Source organism: Siphateles boraxobius, unplaced genomic scaffold, assembly GCF_051911475.1.
Source record: "Siphateles boraxobius isolate OS27281-9 unplaced genomic scaffold, OSU_SipBor_1 16, whole genome shotgun sequence".
NCBI lineage: Eukaryota > Metazoa > Chordata > Actinopteri > Cypriniformes > Leuciscidae > Siphateles > Siphateles boraxobius.
Window position 1 is genome coordinate 4,609,334 of NW_027508766.1, and position 16,164 is coordinate 4,625,497.

The window sequence follows — 16,164 nt, forward strand, 5'->3', positions numbered from 1 at the left end:
GAATCTTTTGCAGGTGTTTAGAGTTAATTAGTTGATTCAGATGATTAGGTTAATAGCTCGTTTAGAGACCCTTTTCATGATATGCTAATTTTTTGAGACAGGAATTTTGGGTTTTCATGAGCTGTATGCCAAAATCATCAGTATAAAAACAATAAAAGACCTGAAATATTTCAGTTGGTGTGCAATGAATCTAAAATATATGAAAGTTTAATTTTTATCATTACATTATGGAAAATAATGAACTTTATCACAATATGCTAATTTTTTGAGAAGGACCTGTATATACTGTAGTAAGCAGTGCAGTCAATATGTGTTTTTTTTTTATTTTCGTCACTTTTTTATAAACCATTGCTCTCTGAACATTAACAGAACGTTTGAGTCCTTAGGATGTTCTGGGGCGCCATAGGGGCTGGACCGAAAATGGAAAAACATCTGAGAGAACAATTTTGTGGGGTGTGTGCCCTTCGGCATTTTCCCATTGTTTTGACCGCTCATATGCGGGACAGGAATTCCACAACGCCTCCCGCCCACGGTGTCATTAGTCCTATTCGCAGTAGGCTATATTGAAATGGCTCGTTAACAAGGTAATTTGTTTCTGCTTGTCCTCTGTCCCCTTTCATCTATTTAGTCAGTTATGTGCTCGAGCCACAGGTGGGCTGTGCTTTCTACACCTGTCTGGAATGACATGTGATGCCCGTGAAGCATCACTGAAGCGAAGCGGACCGCGCGCGCGCTCTCTGCAGCGCGAGCGTGACCTTCGGGAGTCTTGACTTGCTGCTGTGCTATTGAATCCAGTTCGGAAATCTTACAGGTAAGACAAATGCCTTCTAAATTTAGATTTTTCTTATGAGTGCTACCTGAATTTGGTTAATTCTACCAGTTTAACAAAACTCAGTAGCCTAAAGTTTGGCGGCTGTCAGTTTAACGTCTTTCACTGTCTCTGCGGGCCGTTAGTTTATTTCTAAGAGTCAATTGTGTCTAGAGTAGGCTAGCCTAATTAGGACTAAATAGTAATCAGGCTACACCTCGATTGAATTAGGTTAGACTTAGATTATGTTTCACCAACACTTTGCGTGCTCAGATGCATCTTGGTTTATTCAAGAAATGTTAGGCTACTAATGAAAAAAATATATCCTAATGTTTTAAACTGTAATGCGTTTCATCACCTTCAGGCATTTGTATGTTCTAGGGATTGATTTTGATTTACCTTTGATTTGATTTGTGAATGTTACATTTAAACTGTGTTCAAACTTGTTATCATTTATTTTGCTTCAACCCTTTAGTGAAATAATTATAAACTATTTCGATATTTATCATTTTATGTAGCCTATTTTCAAACATTGACTATCCCAGAGTTGTGGCATCATTTCCAACAAAATGAACAATTTTACATCCATATTCTTTGATTTTTTCTCAAAATAATGTAGGTATTTTTTGACAAAGGATGCAACAGTATTAGTGAAGAGAATGTATTTAGGATACATAACATGCTATTTGAAATGTGGTGATAATTGACATTGTGGTGTAAAACAGAAAGAGTGACAGAAATCTCTTGTTATGCATGTCCACTGTTACATTTTTTAACCGGTAAATTAAATAAGCTAGCGATGAACAGAATTGTGTTCTAATTGTTTCCTCTAAAATTGTCTTACAATTCACAAACATGCTTGAATAAACATCCATATGACTATTCATACCCTACCCACCTCATTTCAGAAAAAAACATGTTCGTGATCTATAAAGTATGATCATTTACATGTTAATGTACACACAATTTACATTGCTTCAACCAATAATGTACCCCATTACCTCTAGTGAACTGTTACAAAACTGTCTACTAGATCTCAGTGTTTCAAAGTGTGACCTCTGTTGCATTATTATGTGTTTGCAGCCTAAACTAAGCTTCAGTGATTACATTACACATATGTGTCCTTGTCTCAGTTTCAATCAACTTCTCACATATTTCTTTTCCCCAGCATAGCTGCTCTAATGATTTTTAAATTAACATCCCAAATCATCCTTAGCATATCGTGACAATGGAAACGGTAGGTATGGCAATTGTGTGTGACATATTTATGTGTGACACCTTTTCAGTCGTTTTATGATTTGTATCCTGCATGCCTAAAGCATCTCTGAATAGGAGTTTTCATCAAAACTTCAAAACTTAACCTAGAACTAATTCCAAATGTTTTAAATATTCTAAGTGTGATGCAAGGGATTGCATAGTTTGCTGAGCAAGTTCACAGTATTTGCCTAATAACAAAAGCAGAACCCTATCAACTTCTTCAGAGTCAAATACAGTATAACAAATATATGTCAAACTAATGTGTGCACTTTGAAATGTAATATGAATATTGCATTCGAACATGGCAAGTATTATTAACAATGTCCTTCTTTATTGTCAGAGAAAGCAGGTTTCTCCATCAACATGTGCAGTTTAATGGAATGTAGCACTTTTGCAACTCTTGCAACAGAGTATTTCTGCATTGCTCTATTCAAAGAATATGATATTACCAGGGTTCATGTCTTCATTCCCAAATAATAGAAGTCTCATGTTGGGACAGAGTGGAATGCAATGCAATTGGCTCCATGAAGCAGTCAAAGCAGGGAGCATTTGTAAAAAAGCATGAATACTTATCCATGTGTGATGGGTCAAGTAGAAGAAGAAATTAAATATTGCTCTCTTGCTTTAGAGAAATTCTTCTTGCAATCATGATCAGTCGTAGTGATTTGATAAATTACATTATTTAGAGCAAGGAATTTGTTAAGGTGTTTCTTGGATTGAAGCTGTTCGAAACAAAGACTTGATCAAGAATCCAACAGCTCAACAGTGTAGTTCACCCAAATGAAAATTGTGTCATCATTTACTCACCCTCATGCTGTTCCAAACCTATGTTTTGTCCATACAAAACAACAATCTTTTGAACCCCATTGACTTTCATTATTTGGACAAAAACAGTTGAAGCATTCTTTGAAATATCTTCTTTTGTATCATGCAGGTTTGGAACGACATAAGGTGAACTATTCCTAGAGCATGTAGTATCTTTAAATAGCAAGGGTACTAAAATAATTTACTGGCAATTATTAAATAAAGGCATGTGCCTCTAAGAACATCCACAAAAAGTGCAATTTCTTGAAAAAGAAATCTACTCAAGTTGACTATTTCCATTACACTATTTCTTTTGTGTGGTCTTGTTCAAATTAAGAAAGATCCCAACCTTTATTTTGTTTAGCCTGTATTTCTGTCATCCATACAGTGAATCTAAAATTGATTCAACGAACATACAAAGATGCCATGTCTGCTCAGAGATGCTTTCAGTTAAAAGTGTGATGAAGATTTTTGTGTGTGTTCTATGTGTGTCATCGTGTTAAGGTCTGTTTTTCAAATGATCAGTGATGTGATGATTCCCGTGGTCAGTACAGGATGTTTGTGCATGTGTTCTCGAATGTGTACATGTTTGCTTTTTAGTGAAAGACACAATTATGTAGAGAGGGGAAAGGCCAAACAATGCTGAAGCAAAAACAAGACAGCAGTTCTGAAGGGAACCTACAGTGCACACACAAACTTGTTTATTTATGTGTGAGTTTGAAAGGGCATTGCATGAGCCTGAAGGGGGTTGGCATGAGTTTGTCTTTATCATGTGTTCATCACCAGATTAATTATGTACTAGATGTGTGTGGGCGTGTTTATGTGTGTTTGTTGTCTGCTTCCATGGTTACCATGTCCATCACTGCTCCATGTTTTCTATGTCTGATGCAATGAATAATTCATTTAGGTCTTCAGATGGCAATATGCATGATCAGCTCATTGATATCCATGAGTAGTTTTGCATTTAAATTGGAATAGGAGATTATTAAAGTGCATACCCTCTGTATACTTATAATAAGTGGCACGCTGGATTGATTAATATCCTGCTTTCCACAAGCCTATAAACACAATGAATGAGATTGTAGGCTACATCAGGCCTCCTCTAGTCTACACAAGGGTTTCCAATTGTATGATGGTTTGGCTAAACGCAGGCAGTCAGCAACCCACTGAGCAATGTGACGTCGGAGTGATGTCTTTTCTGTGTAATTTTTGGAGGTCCAATTTCGGTCCACTGAAGGGGTTGTTTTGTAACGCCAGGCGACGTCTTTATTCAACGTCTATTGCACATCTAATGTTGACGTCCGTGGGAAATATGGTCGTTTGTGGACGTCTTTTCAACATAGAATTTAGACGTCGTTTCTATACAACTTCTATAACTGTAGTCCCATGTTTCAAAAGGGGAAAGGAGGACATGTTTTCTGTACCATGTATTTACGTTTATGTATTTGGCAGATACTTTTATCCACAGTGACTTACATTGCATTACACATTTACATTCCAATCAGTTCCTACTTTCCGTGGGAATCGAACCCACGATCTTGGCATTGCAAGCGCCAACGCTCTACTGTTTGAGCTACAGCATTACACCTTTGTATGCGTCTCCAGTTATCACGTCCTGCTGAGACGATCAAATGGAGTTTTTGGAAAATTATCTTAAATAATTATAAATAATCTGTATGCATATGTATTAATCATGTTGATAACAACAATGTTGATATTTGTAGATAAAAAAATATTGCATATTAATCATGTAAATTTCCTGCACCTGTAATAGACGTCCAAATGAGGCCCAAAAAATTACCCAGTTCAAAGGTCAAATGTTGAACGTCAATATGACATCCAAGTTGGGTCATGGTTGGACGTCCAAATATTGGACCTAGTTCGGACGTCGAATAGATGTCCGAACTAGATGTACTCACTCTAGTACTGAATATCAGCATGGCTTTAATTTTGCCACTGGTAATCACAGCTGTACCTATACTTCTGCATACAGTACAACAACTGTGTGATTAAAGTGTGATATCAATTACATATCATATAAAATAAGTTTGAGTCATTTACAGCCAAAATTTGCCCAGCTATAGGTCAAGTTTTTCTTTGCTAGTGGATTGCACGATTGCTTCCGCTTTTGTGGCCATCGCAACTTCCAGTGCAGAACAATGCATGGAATTTTCTCAAAAATTAAGCATAAAATTAAAGTAACACATTGTTTATATATACTAAAATGTTATGTTTACTATATACTATATTGTAATAAGATTTGTTTTTAATTAACAGAAAGAGTTTGCTAATTTGACAAAGAGTTTGCTAATACTACAATTTGCAATGGAGGAATACTATACAGGAAGCTCACGTAGCACTAAGATTCTGGCGTTACTATGTAGGCATAGAGCCCATTAAAATAGTTCCAAACGAATTATCAGTCTTTGCATGTTGCTTAGAATAGAACGCAGTTGAGAATGCAGTACAACAGTTTCCCTTCCTGTTCTCTGCCCGAACCTGGAGTGTGAGAAAACACAGAGAAAACGCTGCAGATACTTACACTAAAAACATTGAAATGTCCCAGTGCTGTTGTAGTCTATATCAGCACTCTGTAAGCACTGCTTGTCAAATGTAACTGGTGAAAAAATTTGCTTTTGAAAGGCTTTTTTGTGTTTGCAATGTTTCTGTGCTTCATCTGTTTGTCATTTTAAGAGAGAGAGAAAACAGGCAAAAAAATAGCGACAAATAGTCTTTTGCTGATGTATGATATTTGTGCATTTGACAGCTATTCAGTGATCATTTGTTACGAATGTGCCTGAGCGTGTAAGGAAAAAGAGGGAGGGACTGAAGAGGGAAAGAGAAGGTAAAGGGAAAGGTAGAGAATTTTTTTGTAGGTTAAATGTGATGTTTCTTTTGTTCATTTTAATAGCCTATAGTCAGGTTTGCGTGTCGTGTCAGCGATCGGATGTTAGGCTATTTTTCCTGACTCTCTCTCACTGTTTATTTGCTTCATAGTACAAGTTAGTTTGTGCAAAAGTTAAATAGGAAACCCCTTTTCCCTTCCCTTTCTTAGTAAGGGATGACTCAGCCCTGCCTTTTTTCTGTGTGCAAAGGGAAATAGAATGATGGCAGATGGTGGAAATAGAAACTTAGAGATCCTACTGAAAATAGGAAAAAGTGAGGGAGAGTCTGACATGGATTAACTTACAAAGGAGAGAGAGAGAGAGAGACAGAGAGAGAGAGAGAGGGAGAGAGAGAGAGAGAGAGAATTTTGTTTGTGAAGTTTAAAAGTGGTCTTTTGACTAATCATCTGTGGGTGGGGCTTTGGGTGTGAGAGATTGTCATCAGAGTTTTCCCTTTCACCAACTTCTAGAGCAACAGAGAAGAAGAGAACGAATACATTTTAGTTAGAGAGGAGAGCTCTATTACTGTGCAAGTGTAGTGGATGGACCGTGAGCATGTATGAAAATGGATGTGCATGTGATTCAGTATATGACAGGATAGATTTTGGAGTGTCACATGACGAACCAAGAGGAACTACCTGCATATATTATAAGATGCACACACAGACTTGTCAGACACACCCTGAAGATTATTAGTGCATAAACACCAGGAGTGAGGGATTCCCTTAAAGAGCAAGAGAGAGAGAGAGAGAGAAAAAAAGGAAGAAGTATGAAGTACCGCCGCAGGGTAAGACTTCTTGTTTTAATTACATCTGTCTATGTGGGTGTGTCATGTAGGTCTCTATTCCTGTGTTCAAACAGTGATGTTTTAGTTCATAAAGATGAAAATCAATGTCGCACTTGGTATTTTCGGTGTATATAAGTGGTGGATTACAAACATATTTTTCTGATTGTTTGAGTGAGTGCAGAGGATTTGTTGTTGATTTGCCACTCCTTTATGCACAGCATGTCATGCATAGCTATGGTGACACATATCTTTCCTACGAGGCCAGTCTGCCTATCTTATAGCCAGAGATCACTCATATGGGCTGCAGAGCACAAAACGGCCCTTATATGGAAGAGCTGGAGACATAAACTCAAAAGCCCAGTGAAACGGCTCAGTGCCAGATTATACAGCAAAGCTGTAGTACACCTCCCTCAGGGAGTACAGTACCCACATTCTCAGCTGTAGGAATGGTGGCCACAGGCTGCTGCTTTTGAAATACAATATAGAGCACTCAAACTTAATCAGAATTCTTTGTTGGATAGACAATGTGTGACACAAACATACAGTAACTTGTGATTTGAGTCACACAAGCAACTTGAGATCTGTTTTGCATCTGGTACTTCCGTTTTGTTGCATATGTAAAAGGGGTCTAAAATGTTTTGTGATCCAGTCACTCAAACTTTATTTGGAGGCAGTTTGAATTTTGAATGCATGTGGCCATATATTATTTGTAGTGTAATGCTAATCTGTCCTGATGCATCCTTGGCAGAAGGACCGTCTGCTCAATCAATAAAAAAAATGTTTTAATACATTTTTGCAACATTTATTAATATGCCCACTCACTGTAAAAAAAATCTGAAGTTGAGAAAAGTAAAAAATTTGAGGCAGCCAGCTTCAGGACTTTGAGTACACTCAACTTTGTTGTAAACTTAATTAAAATTTGTCTGTACCTTTACCAAACATAATATAATAAATTATATAAACTCAAAATAATGTTTTTTTACTTCTGGTAGGTCAGCAAGCTTGCATTTTAAGTTAAAGGGATAATTCAACCAAAAATGACTCACCCTCATGTTGGACCTCATGTCCAACCCCGTAAGACCTTCGTTCATCTTCGGAACACGAATTAAGATATTTTTGATGAAATCTGAGAGCTGGATCACTCCTCCATACTATTCCATAGGCTTCTTCAGGGATTGAACTTGCAGGCCCCGAAAAGTTATAAAAGACATTGTTAAAATAGTCCAAGTGACTACAGTGGCTCAATATTAAGTTTATCAAACGACGAAAATACTTTTTGTGCGCAAAAAAAACTAAATAACGACTTTATTTCAACTATTTATTTCCTTCTCTGTGGGCCTCGAGTCAGGTTACTAGTTTAACAGCGTAAGCTTCTGTTGTTGTACGTCACTCGCATTACCCACATGACCAGCGTCGGCCAATAGTGAGCCTACGTGTGACGTAGCTCTACGCTATTACTCTAAGTTAACTGACTAGAGGCCCTCGCTGCCATTTGTGATTCGATTACCGGGACGGATGTTAATACCAGGTGTAAACAGGCTCAGATCCACAAGGAGGCCTGTGATTGTGAGCTTGGCCCTCCCTTCAACTCCTTCCACTCCCTTTTTTTCTGCAACTAAGCTGGAGCCGAGCCTGGGTGATAACGGGGCCTGAGATAAATAGAATGGCAAAAAAGATCCTGAAACTGCATGTAGTATACATTTTGTTTGTGGTTATTAGTTTTCATCTGCTGCTCAGCTGTGTGTTGCCATCTTCTGTTGGTTCCCTAATATTGCTCGATTAAAAAGTTGCTTTCTCTAATAATCACTGCCACCCATCAGGTCTGTGTCTTTGAGCAGATATGCTCAATATATTCCTCCAGCTGAAAAGTTTGTGGTATCAGCCTACATGAAGTCTTTGTTGTGATATCTATGCTGTTTTTTTTGAGAGGTCCTGTAAGAAATCCTTCATTCAGGCAAAATCTGGGAGTCTGTACCCCTGAGCTATTTTTAGCAATCCTCACTTTTGTCTTAGTAAGAGCTTGCATTGAACCCCTTTTTAGTCATGCAGCCTTAAACTCCAGCAGCTTGGAATCTGTATTTTTTAACTATTGCAAAATTTCTTTCATGTCGAACATGCATATCAGTATTTTGTTCAGCTCAGTTGACTAGTTCTGGGTGCCTATAGAGGGCGTAGCCGGATAAGAAATCTTTGAAGTCCACTTTTACGCTCTGTTTCCAACAGTTAATATAACAAATAAATGCATACACCTAGAGCGCTCCACAAGATATGTTTGAATATACCATCTGGATTCTCAAAATTGATCGGGTGAAGGCCCGTTTTAAACAGCCAATTGTACACATAAGTTAATCTGGAATCTAAACTAATGCAAGTAGGGCTAGCTGCATTCTGCGGTGGACATCTAACTAGGTGTAAAGGTAGGTTTTAAGGTTTTTTTGGTGCAACCTGTTATAAAAAGAGAAAAATAAGTAATACATTAGAAAGAATTAGGTGTGAGGGTTGATGCTGCATTCGTGCTATCAGAAATTTCCTACTTCCCAGTTCTAAAGTTGTGATTACAAGCTCATCGCATTCAAATTTTGACTTGAGCAGGCGTCAATGTCAAATTTCTTACCTATAGGAAACTAGTATTTATGATCATTCTGATAGCACGTGAAGGAGGCATAAGTCTTCTCGATGTTTCTTCCTGTTTCAAAGTTAATGAGGAAGCACGATTTTTCTGCCCCCAAACCTCTACACCAGAAATTGACATAACCAATAAAATCGTAAGAATCGACTGCAGGGTGGAGTTTCTGCTGAACTGGTTTTGGTTGGAAAAATCACGCTAATGACAATGTGACGTATTTGGACATGGACGTGGCTTATGACATCACACTTGGATGTGGGATGGGTTGGATGTCCACTGCAGACAGGCTGCAGGCTGCAGTGAGAAACTTATCAACTAATGCACTGCTGCATTGTAACGCTCACTCTCAGTACTGTAGCTCACACATCACGTGCAGGTCTCGCGCACAGAGAAACATTCAGTAGGCCAGAAATGTTGTCTACACTGTTCTTTGATATGTATATACACTCACCTAAAGGATTATTAGGAACACCATACTAATACTGTGTTTGACCCCCTTTCGCCTTCAGCACTGCCTTAATTCTACGTGGCATTGATTCAACAAAGTGCTGAAAGCATTTAGAAATGTTGGCCCATATTGATAGGATAGCATCTTGCAGTTGATGGAGATTTGTGGGATGCACATCCTGGGCACGAAGCTCCCGTTCCACCACATCCCAAAGATGCTCTATTGGGTTGAGATCTGGTGACTGTGGGGGCCATTTTAGTACAGTGAACTCATTGTCATGTTCAAGAAACCAATTTGAAATGATTCAAGCTTTGTGACATTGTGCATTATCCTGCTGGAAGTAGCCATCAGAGGATGGGTACATGGTGGCCATAAAGGGATGGACATGGTCAGAAACAATACTCAGGTAGGCCGTGGCATTTAAACGATAACCAATTGGCACTAAGGGGCCTAAAGTGTGCCAAGTAAACATCCCCCACACCATTACACCACCACCACCAGCCTGCACAGTGGTAACAAGGCATGACGGATCCATTTTCTCATTCTGTTTACGCCAAATTCTGACTCTACCATCTGAATGTTTCAACAGAAATCGAGACTCATCAGACCAGGCAACATTTTTCCAGTCTTCAAATGTCCAATTTTGGTGAGCTCTTGCAAATTGTAGCCTCTTTTTCCTATTTGTAGTGGAGATGAGTGATACCCGGTGGGGTCTTCTGCTGTTGTAGCCCATCCGCCTCAAGGTCGTGCGTGTTGTGGCTTCACAAATGCTTTGCTGCATACCTCGGTTGTAACGAGTGGTTATTTCAGTCAATGTTGCTCTTCTATCAGCTTGAATCAGTCGGCCCATTCTCCTCTGACCTCTAGCATCAACAAGGCATTTTCGCCCACAGGACTGCCGCATACTGGAAGTTTTTCCTTTTTCACACCATTCTTTGTAAACCCCAGAAATGGTTGTGCGTGAAAATCCCAGTAACTGAGCAGATTGTGAGATACTCAGACCTGCCCGTCTGGCACCAACAACCATGCCATGCTCAAAATTGCTTAAATCACCTTTCTTTCCCATTCTGACATTCAGTTTGGAGTTCAGGAGATTTTCTTGACCAGGACCACACCCCTAAATGCATTGAAGCAACTGCCATGTGATTTGTTGATTAGATAATTGCATTAATGAGAAATTGAACAGGTGTTCCTAATAATCCTTTAGGTGAGTGTATATATAAAATAGCTTTTAGTTCAAGCATATTTTCAAGCGAAAAACAGAACTATGTATAAAAGCTGCTATGTGACAGGTTGAACAACAAAATTGCTAAAATACCCAGAACTAAGTTTTTATAAGCTGTCGACCCAAATAAACAAGCGTTTAAGGACACAAATGTGTATACATGCAATTGAGACAGAGCGCCCACTGGACGGGAACGTTATTGGCGACAGGATCTAAAAAAATAAAACATTAATTATTTTTAACCATGTCAAAGTATTATTTCACCACCCTATGTGAACCTGAGAGGAGGATATATATTGAGAAACTTAATTTTATTGGTCTACGTCAGTGCCACTTTTCCTTTCCTTCCTTTTTTTGGAGAAATGATCCAACTGCTACAATTGCTCACAAACCTTAAACAAACAGAACAGAGAAATCATGAGGGACACAATGAGGAGAGGAATTCATTTTAGGGACAGATATCATTATCTGCTGGAGCTTGTTTTTGAGTGTGTATAGTATGTTTGCATCCTAGTAAGTTTAAGGAAGAACACAAAAAACAAACACACACAAGACTACAAGAACAATGGTTTAAGAATGGCAAAAGGAAAGATTTAAAAAGTGCAGGTGTCTTAAGAGGGGGGTATCTGGTGTGTCGTTAAAATCTTGTTAGGAATTTTATGCGACCCTTATCGCCAATTCATTGGAAAAGAATCTGTGGAACAACAGTGGAGCAAAGCCAAGGAAAGTGAACATCCACTCACACTCCCAGCAGGTTATTGTTCTTGCATGAGCTTCCACAGGTGACCTTCCTGCCTCTCTCGCAAACACACACACACAAACACACTCTCTCTTTCCTCACACCAAAGACACACTTCCTCAAACACTTAAAGTCTTGTCAGATTTTCCACTGGATTCTCATGCAGAGGTACCAGCACTAACTCTGAAAAACAGACAACTGTGTTTGTGTGTCAGGAACCAATGCCAAATAGTTTCATGGCACCCTTTCTTAGATAATTTGTTCTCGCATGAATGTGTGTGTGTGTCTTTTGTTGAGTTGTGCTTATTCTGACATTTGCTGTGTATATCTGTGGTATTTACTTATAAACAGGTCCATGGGGAATCTCCACACTTTTTTTGTGTGCATTTTTGCACTGATTTTGTAGACAAATCTGCAGAATTCTGTGAAATTGGTTGTGTAGTACTAGATTATTAGTTTATTTGATTAACTAATTACCCAAAGCATTTAATAAACAAAAACACAAGGGGCGGATGTGTACAATTTTGTGATTGACGTGGATTCCACTTTCTTCTGAATTTCTGTGGCCGCAGATTCCAAATGGGCTCGGTTAAAAGTCTACATATACACACTCTCAGTTCCTGTACTGTGACTCTGCCATGTGTAACTGTTTGTATCAGTGTTCTTTTTGTGTTTTTTTTCCAAAAAACTCTGTTTTTTTCCAACTCTCTCTCTCTCTCTCTCCCTCTCTCTCTCTCTCTCTCTCTCTCTCTCTCTCTCTCTCTCTCTCTCTCTCTCTCTCTCTCTCTCTCTCTCTCTTTAGGCAGTTGATGTAGAGGGGGGTGTACGGCTAGTGATGGAGAGCACTCTCTCTGCAAGAGATCGGGTCGGTGTCCAAGACTTTCTGCTCTTGGAGAACTACAACAGCGAAGCTGCTTTCATTGAAAACCTGCGCCGACGGTACAAAGAGGGCCTCATTTATGTAAGACATACACAAGCACCAGCTTAACTACACTTACACAGAATATGCTGAATATGAAAATGTACATAGTAAAGTATAAATATATAATGCTATTTAAAAGTTTATGGTCAGTAATATTTTTTAAATGTATTTATTTATTCAGCAATGACACATCCGTTTCAAATAAATGTTCTCATGAACTTTCTATTCATCAAAAAATCCCCCCCCAAAAAAGTGTGATGGTTTTCAAAAAAAAAAAAAAAGCAGCAAAGCTGTTTCAACATTGATAATAATAAGAAATGTTTTTTGAGCAGCAAATCAACATATTAGGACAATTTATGAAAGATTATGCAACACTGGAGACTGAAGACTGGAGTAATGATGCTGAAAATTCAAATTTGCCATCACTGGAATAAATTGCATTTTACAATATAAAATTCAAAATAGAAAACAGTTATTTTGTAACAGTTTTTCACAATATTATGTATTATTGATCAAATAAATGCAGACCTGGTGAGCAAAAGAGACTTTTTTTTTGAAACCTAAATCTTACCGAACATTTGAACAGTAGTTTACATTAACTATGTGGTTTTCTGCTTTGATCCACCTTTCTTTTTCTCTTTCTGCTTCTTTGACTCTCTCTCTTTATAAGACGTACATTGGGTCAGTGCTGGTGTCAGTGAATCCTTACAGAGAGCTGGAGATTTACTCCAAACAGAATATGGAGCGCCACAGAGGAGTCAATTTCTATGAGATCTCACCTCACATGTGAGTGTTAAGTGTGTGTGTGTTTGTGTGTCATGGCCATGAGAAACCCTGAGAACATTCCGCCAATTCTCTTAGTATGACTCACTTTCCTGGAGATTCCGGAGATTGGACCATACATACAACTTTCCACTTCCACACACATTCACACACACACACACACACACACACCCACAGACTCATTAAAAAGCGTAAAAGACTTCCCCACACCCATGCTATTCCAAGCTGTTTGATATATTTAGAGGTTGCCAGTTATCGAAAATTTTAGAAGATCACTTTTTTTGGTCCATAATATCTGTTAGCTTTGAGGCTAATGCTAATGTGCTCCTAAAAATTCACTTTTTTACACTGAGATTAAAGCAAATAGCAAATCATGGTTCATGTCTGTACCTAAAGCTTACTGGCTATTTAAATAAAGGGAGTTCGATGATGTGTCTCTCATATATTTTCAGTTTCAACAGAAAATGTCAATACAATAAAGAAAACAAACTCTGCTCATCAAACAATTTTTTACACACAAAAGTTTTTACACATGAATAATAGTTTATGGCTTTGAAACACATAATTTTTAACTGTAACTGTTGGGCTATCTGTGATTAAACTGTCTTTATCTGTCTGTGTGACCTCAGTTTTGCCCTGGCGGATAATTCGTACCGTGCACTGCGGACTGAGAGAAGAGATCAGTGTATTCTCATTTCGGGAGAGAGTGGCGCTGGAAAGACTGAGGCCTCCAAAAAAATACTTCAGTATTACACACACATCTGTCCCACTCGCAACAACACACACACTATCAGAGAGAGACTGTTGCAGTCCAACCCGGTACTGGAGGTAAGCTCACACAAACACTGTAAGGATCCTCTGTAGTCTACACAGCATGCTAAATGTCAGTCTCACTCTGTCACAACAGGCTTTTGGGAATGCTAAAACTCTCCGGAATGACAACTCGAGTCGTTTTGGGAAATACATGGACATTCAGTTTGACTATAAGGTAAATGAAACCCATTTCTACCTTAAAGACCACAACCGTTTGCTGAAATCCAGCCGGAATCGACTGGTCTTATTTTGGATGCATGTGTTTTTAAACTACTTTGACTAGACTTTGGCAATGTTCCGACTAGTGAAAGACCAATATATTTAATATTTCAGCAGATATTTGAGCATTTTCAGATTATTGCAATAGGCTTAATACACAAAACAAAGTTATTCCTCCCTTGTGCACCATTTTAAAAAAATGTCTGTTTCTATTTCTATTCACCATCTGTTTTTGTCTCTTTTCAGGGCGCTCCAATCGGAGGTCACATTCTGAACTACCTGTTAGAGAAATCCCGTGTGGCCCATCAGACCCATGGGGAGAGAAACTTCCACATCTTCTATCAGCTGCTGGAGAGTGGAGAGGACCCACTTTTGAAGAGACTGGGTTTGGAGAAAACCAACCCACAACATTATCATTATCTAGTTAAGGTGTGTTTATGCTAAATGTGTGTATATATGTCCATGAAAGAGAACAGATTTCTTTACCGTTATCAGGCCCATGGACATTGTTTGCATGTTTGTGGTGTGTTTTTTGTATGTGACAGATACACTCTCTCTCTCTCTGTCAGGGCAACTGTCCACGGGTGAGCTCTATCAGTGATAAGAACGGTTGGAAAGTTGTGAGAAATGCTCTCACCATCATTGGCTTTCATGAGGAGGAGATACAGGTGAACAGCAGACACACACACACACACGCACACACACACACACACACCCTTTGGACATTAAAGATCTTCTGTCACAGTCAGAACACACACTCACAAAGTCCTTCTCCTCTGAAGGAGCTGATGGAGATTGTGGCCTGTGTTTTACATCTGGGTAACATACAGTTTGGTGAGGATGAGGAGGGAGAAACACACTTTACCACTGAACCACAACTGCAATATCTGTCCCAGGTGAGCTCTGAGTACTCATGCTTGAAGTGATTTAATGTCCTGTCTCGAGTGATATCTCGATATCTGTCTGAACTTTATATATCTGTTTCTGGGGAATTAGATACCTGTCTCATTAGAGTCACTTGTCTCAGGTTGGTTGCGTGCTATTGTGTGAAGAACAGTGTCCTGGGGTTGTGGGATGCATACTTTTCAAAGCTTAAATGCGATTTAGGTCTCCATTTCAGATACAGATGTCAGGTTAATTTGGGGAGACCTGGACCATAACTTTTTCCCCATTATAACTCACAGTGCAAATGTACTGTACCTGCCAAATGATTTTGTAAAAGGAATGTTTATTTGTGGCAAAACTACTTTACCAGTTATAGAATGAAAATACAGTACTGCTAAATGTAATGAGAAAGACCAGATTATGACATTTTAATCCACAGTATTTGAAATAGGAGTTCAAAGTTCTAATAGTGTTTTAATGCAAAATCCTGCATTAACAAAAACATTTTTTTAATGCATATTAAAATAATTACAATAATACATTACTGGTGTGTCAAAAACTGATTAATATTCATAATACATTTTAAAGATAAACAATTTTTCTATTCAGTCATACAAGTAGTATTACAATTCCTCCTGACCTCACAGACAATAACATTTTAAATGGCAGCAACCAGCTTGAGTGACAGCATCTGACTGATACCTTGAGATAAAATTGCCATTGGTTTGAGTTATGTGCTTGAGGTTCTACAAACATAGAAAATAAATAAGGCACATTCCCTGTGTTTTTCTTGTATCAACAGCTGCTGGGTGTGGACAGATCAGTCCTGAAAGAAGCTCTTACTCACAAGAAAATTGTTGCCAAAGGGGAGGAGGTAATATCACAATATCTCTCTCTCTTTCAGCTTTTAAAAAACTTGATCTATGATAATCTCCACATGCGGTCCATTAGTAGATGCCGTGT

General features: G+C 38.5%; 1 protein-coding gene across 2 annotated transcripts in view; it reads left to right on the top strand.

Moving 5' to 3' along the window:
* The first annotated feature begins 550 nt into the window (after positions 1 to 550).
* Positions 551 to 16,164, top strand: part of myo1ca (myosin Ic, paralog a) — a 28,510-nt gene continuing 12,896 nt past the window's right edge. Inside the window, exons 1-9 of one of the 2 annotated variants that reach the window (XM_077231203.1) lie at positions 551 to 811; positions 12,382 to 12,540; positions 13,172 to 13,287; positions 13,914 to 14,112; positions 14,192 to 14,272; positions 14,563 to 14,745; positions 14,886 to 14,984; positions 15,099 to 15,212; positions 16,004 to 16,075. In XM_077231203.1, coding sequence (XP_077087318.1) covers positions 12,415 to 12,540; positions 13,172 to 13,287; positions 13,914 to 14,112; positions 14,192 to 14,272; positions 14,563 to 14,745; positions 14,886 to 14,984; positions 15,099 to 15,212; positions 16,004 to 16,075 — 990 coding nt within the window. In that variant the 5' untranslated portion in view covers positions 551 to 811; positions 12,382 to 12,414. Of the gene's footprint in view, positions 812 to 5,964; positions 6,542 to 12,381; positions 12,541 to 13,171; positions 13,288 to 13,913; positions 14,113 to 14,191; positions 14,273 to 14,562; positions 14,746 to 14,885; positions 14,985 to 15,098; positions 15,213 to 16,003; positions 16,076 to 16,164 lie in introns of those variants that run through there. The other variant, XM_077231202.1, reaches the window with a different exon arrangement.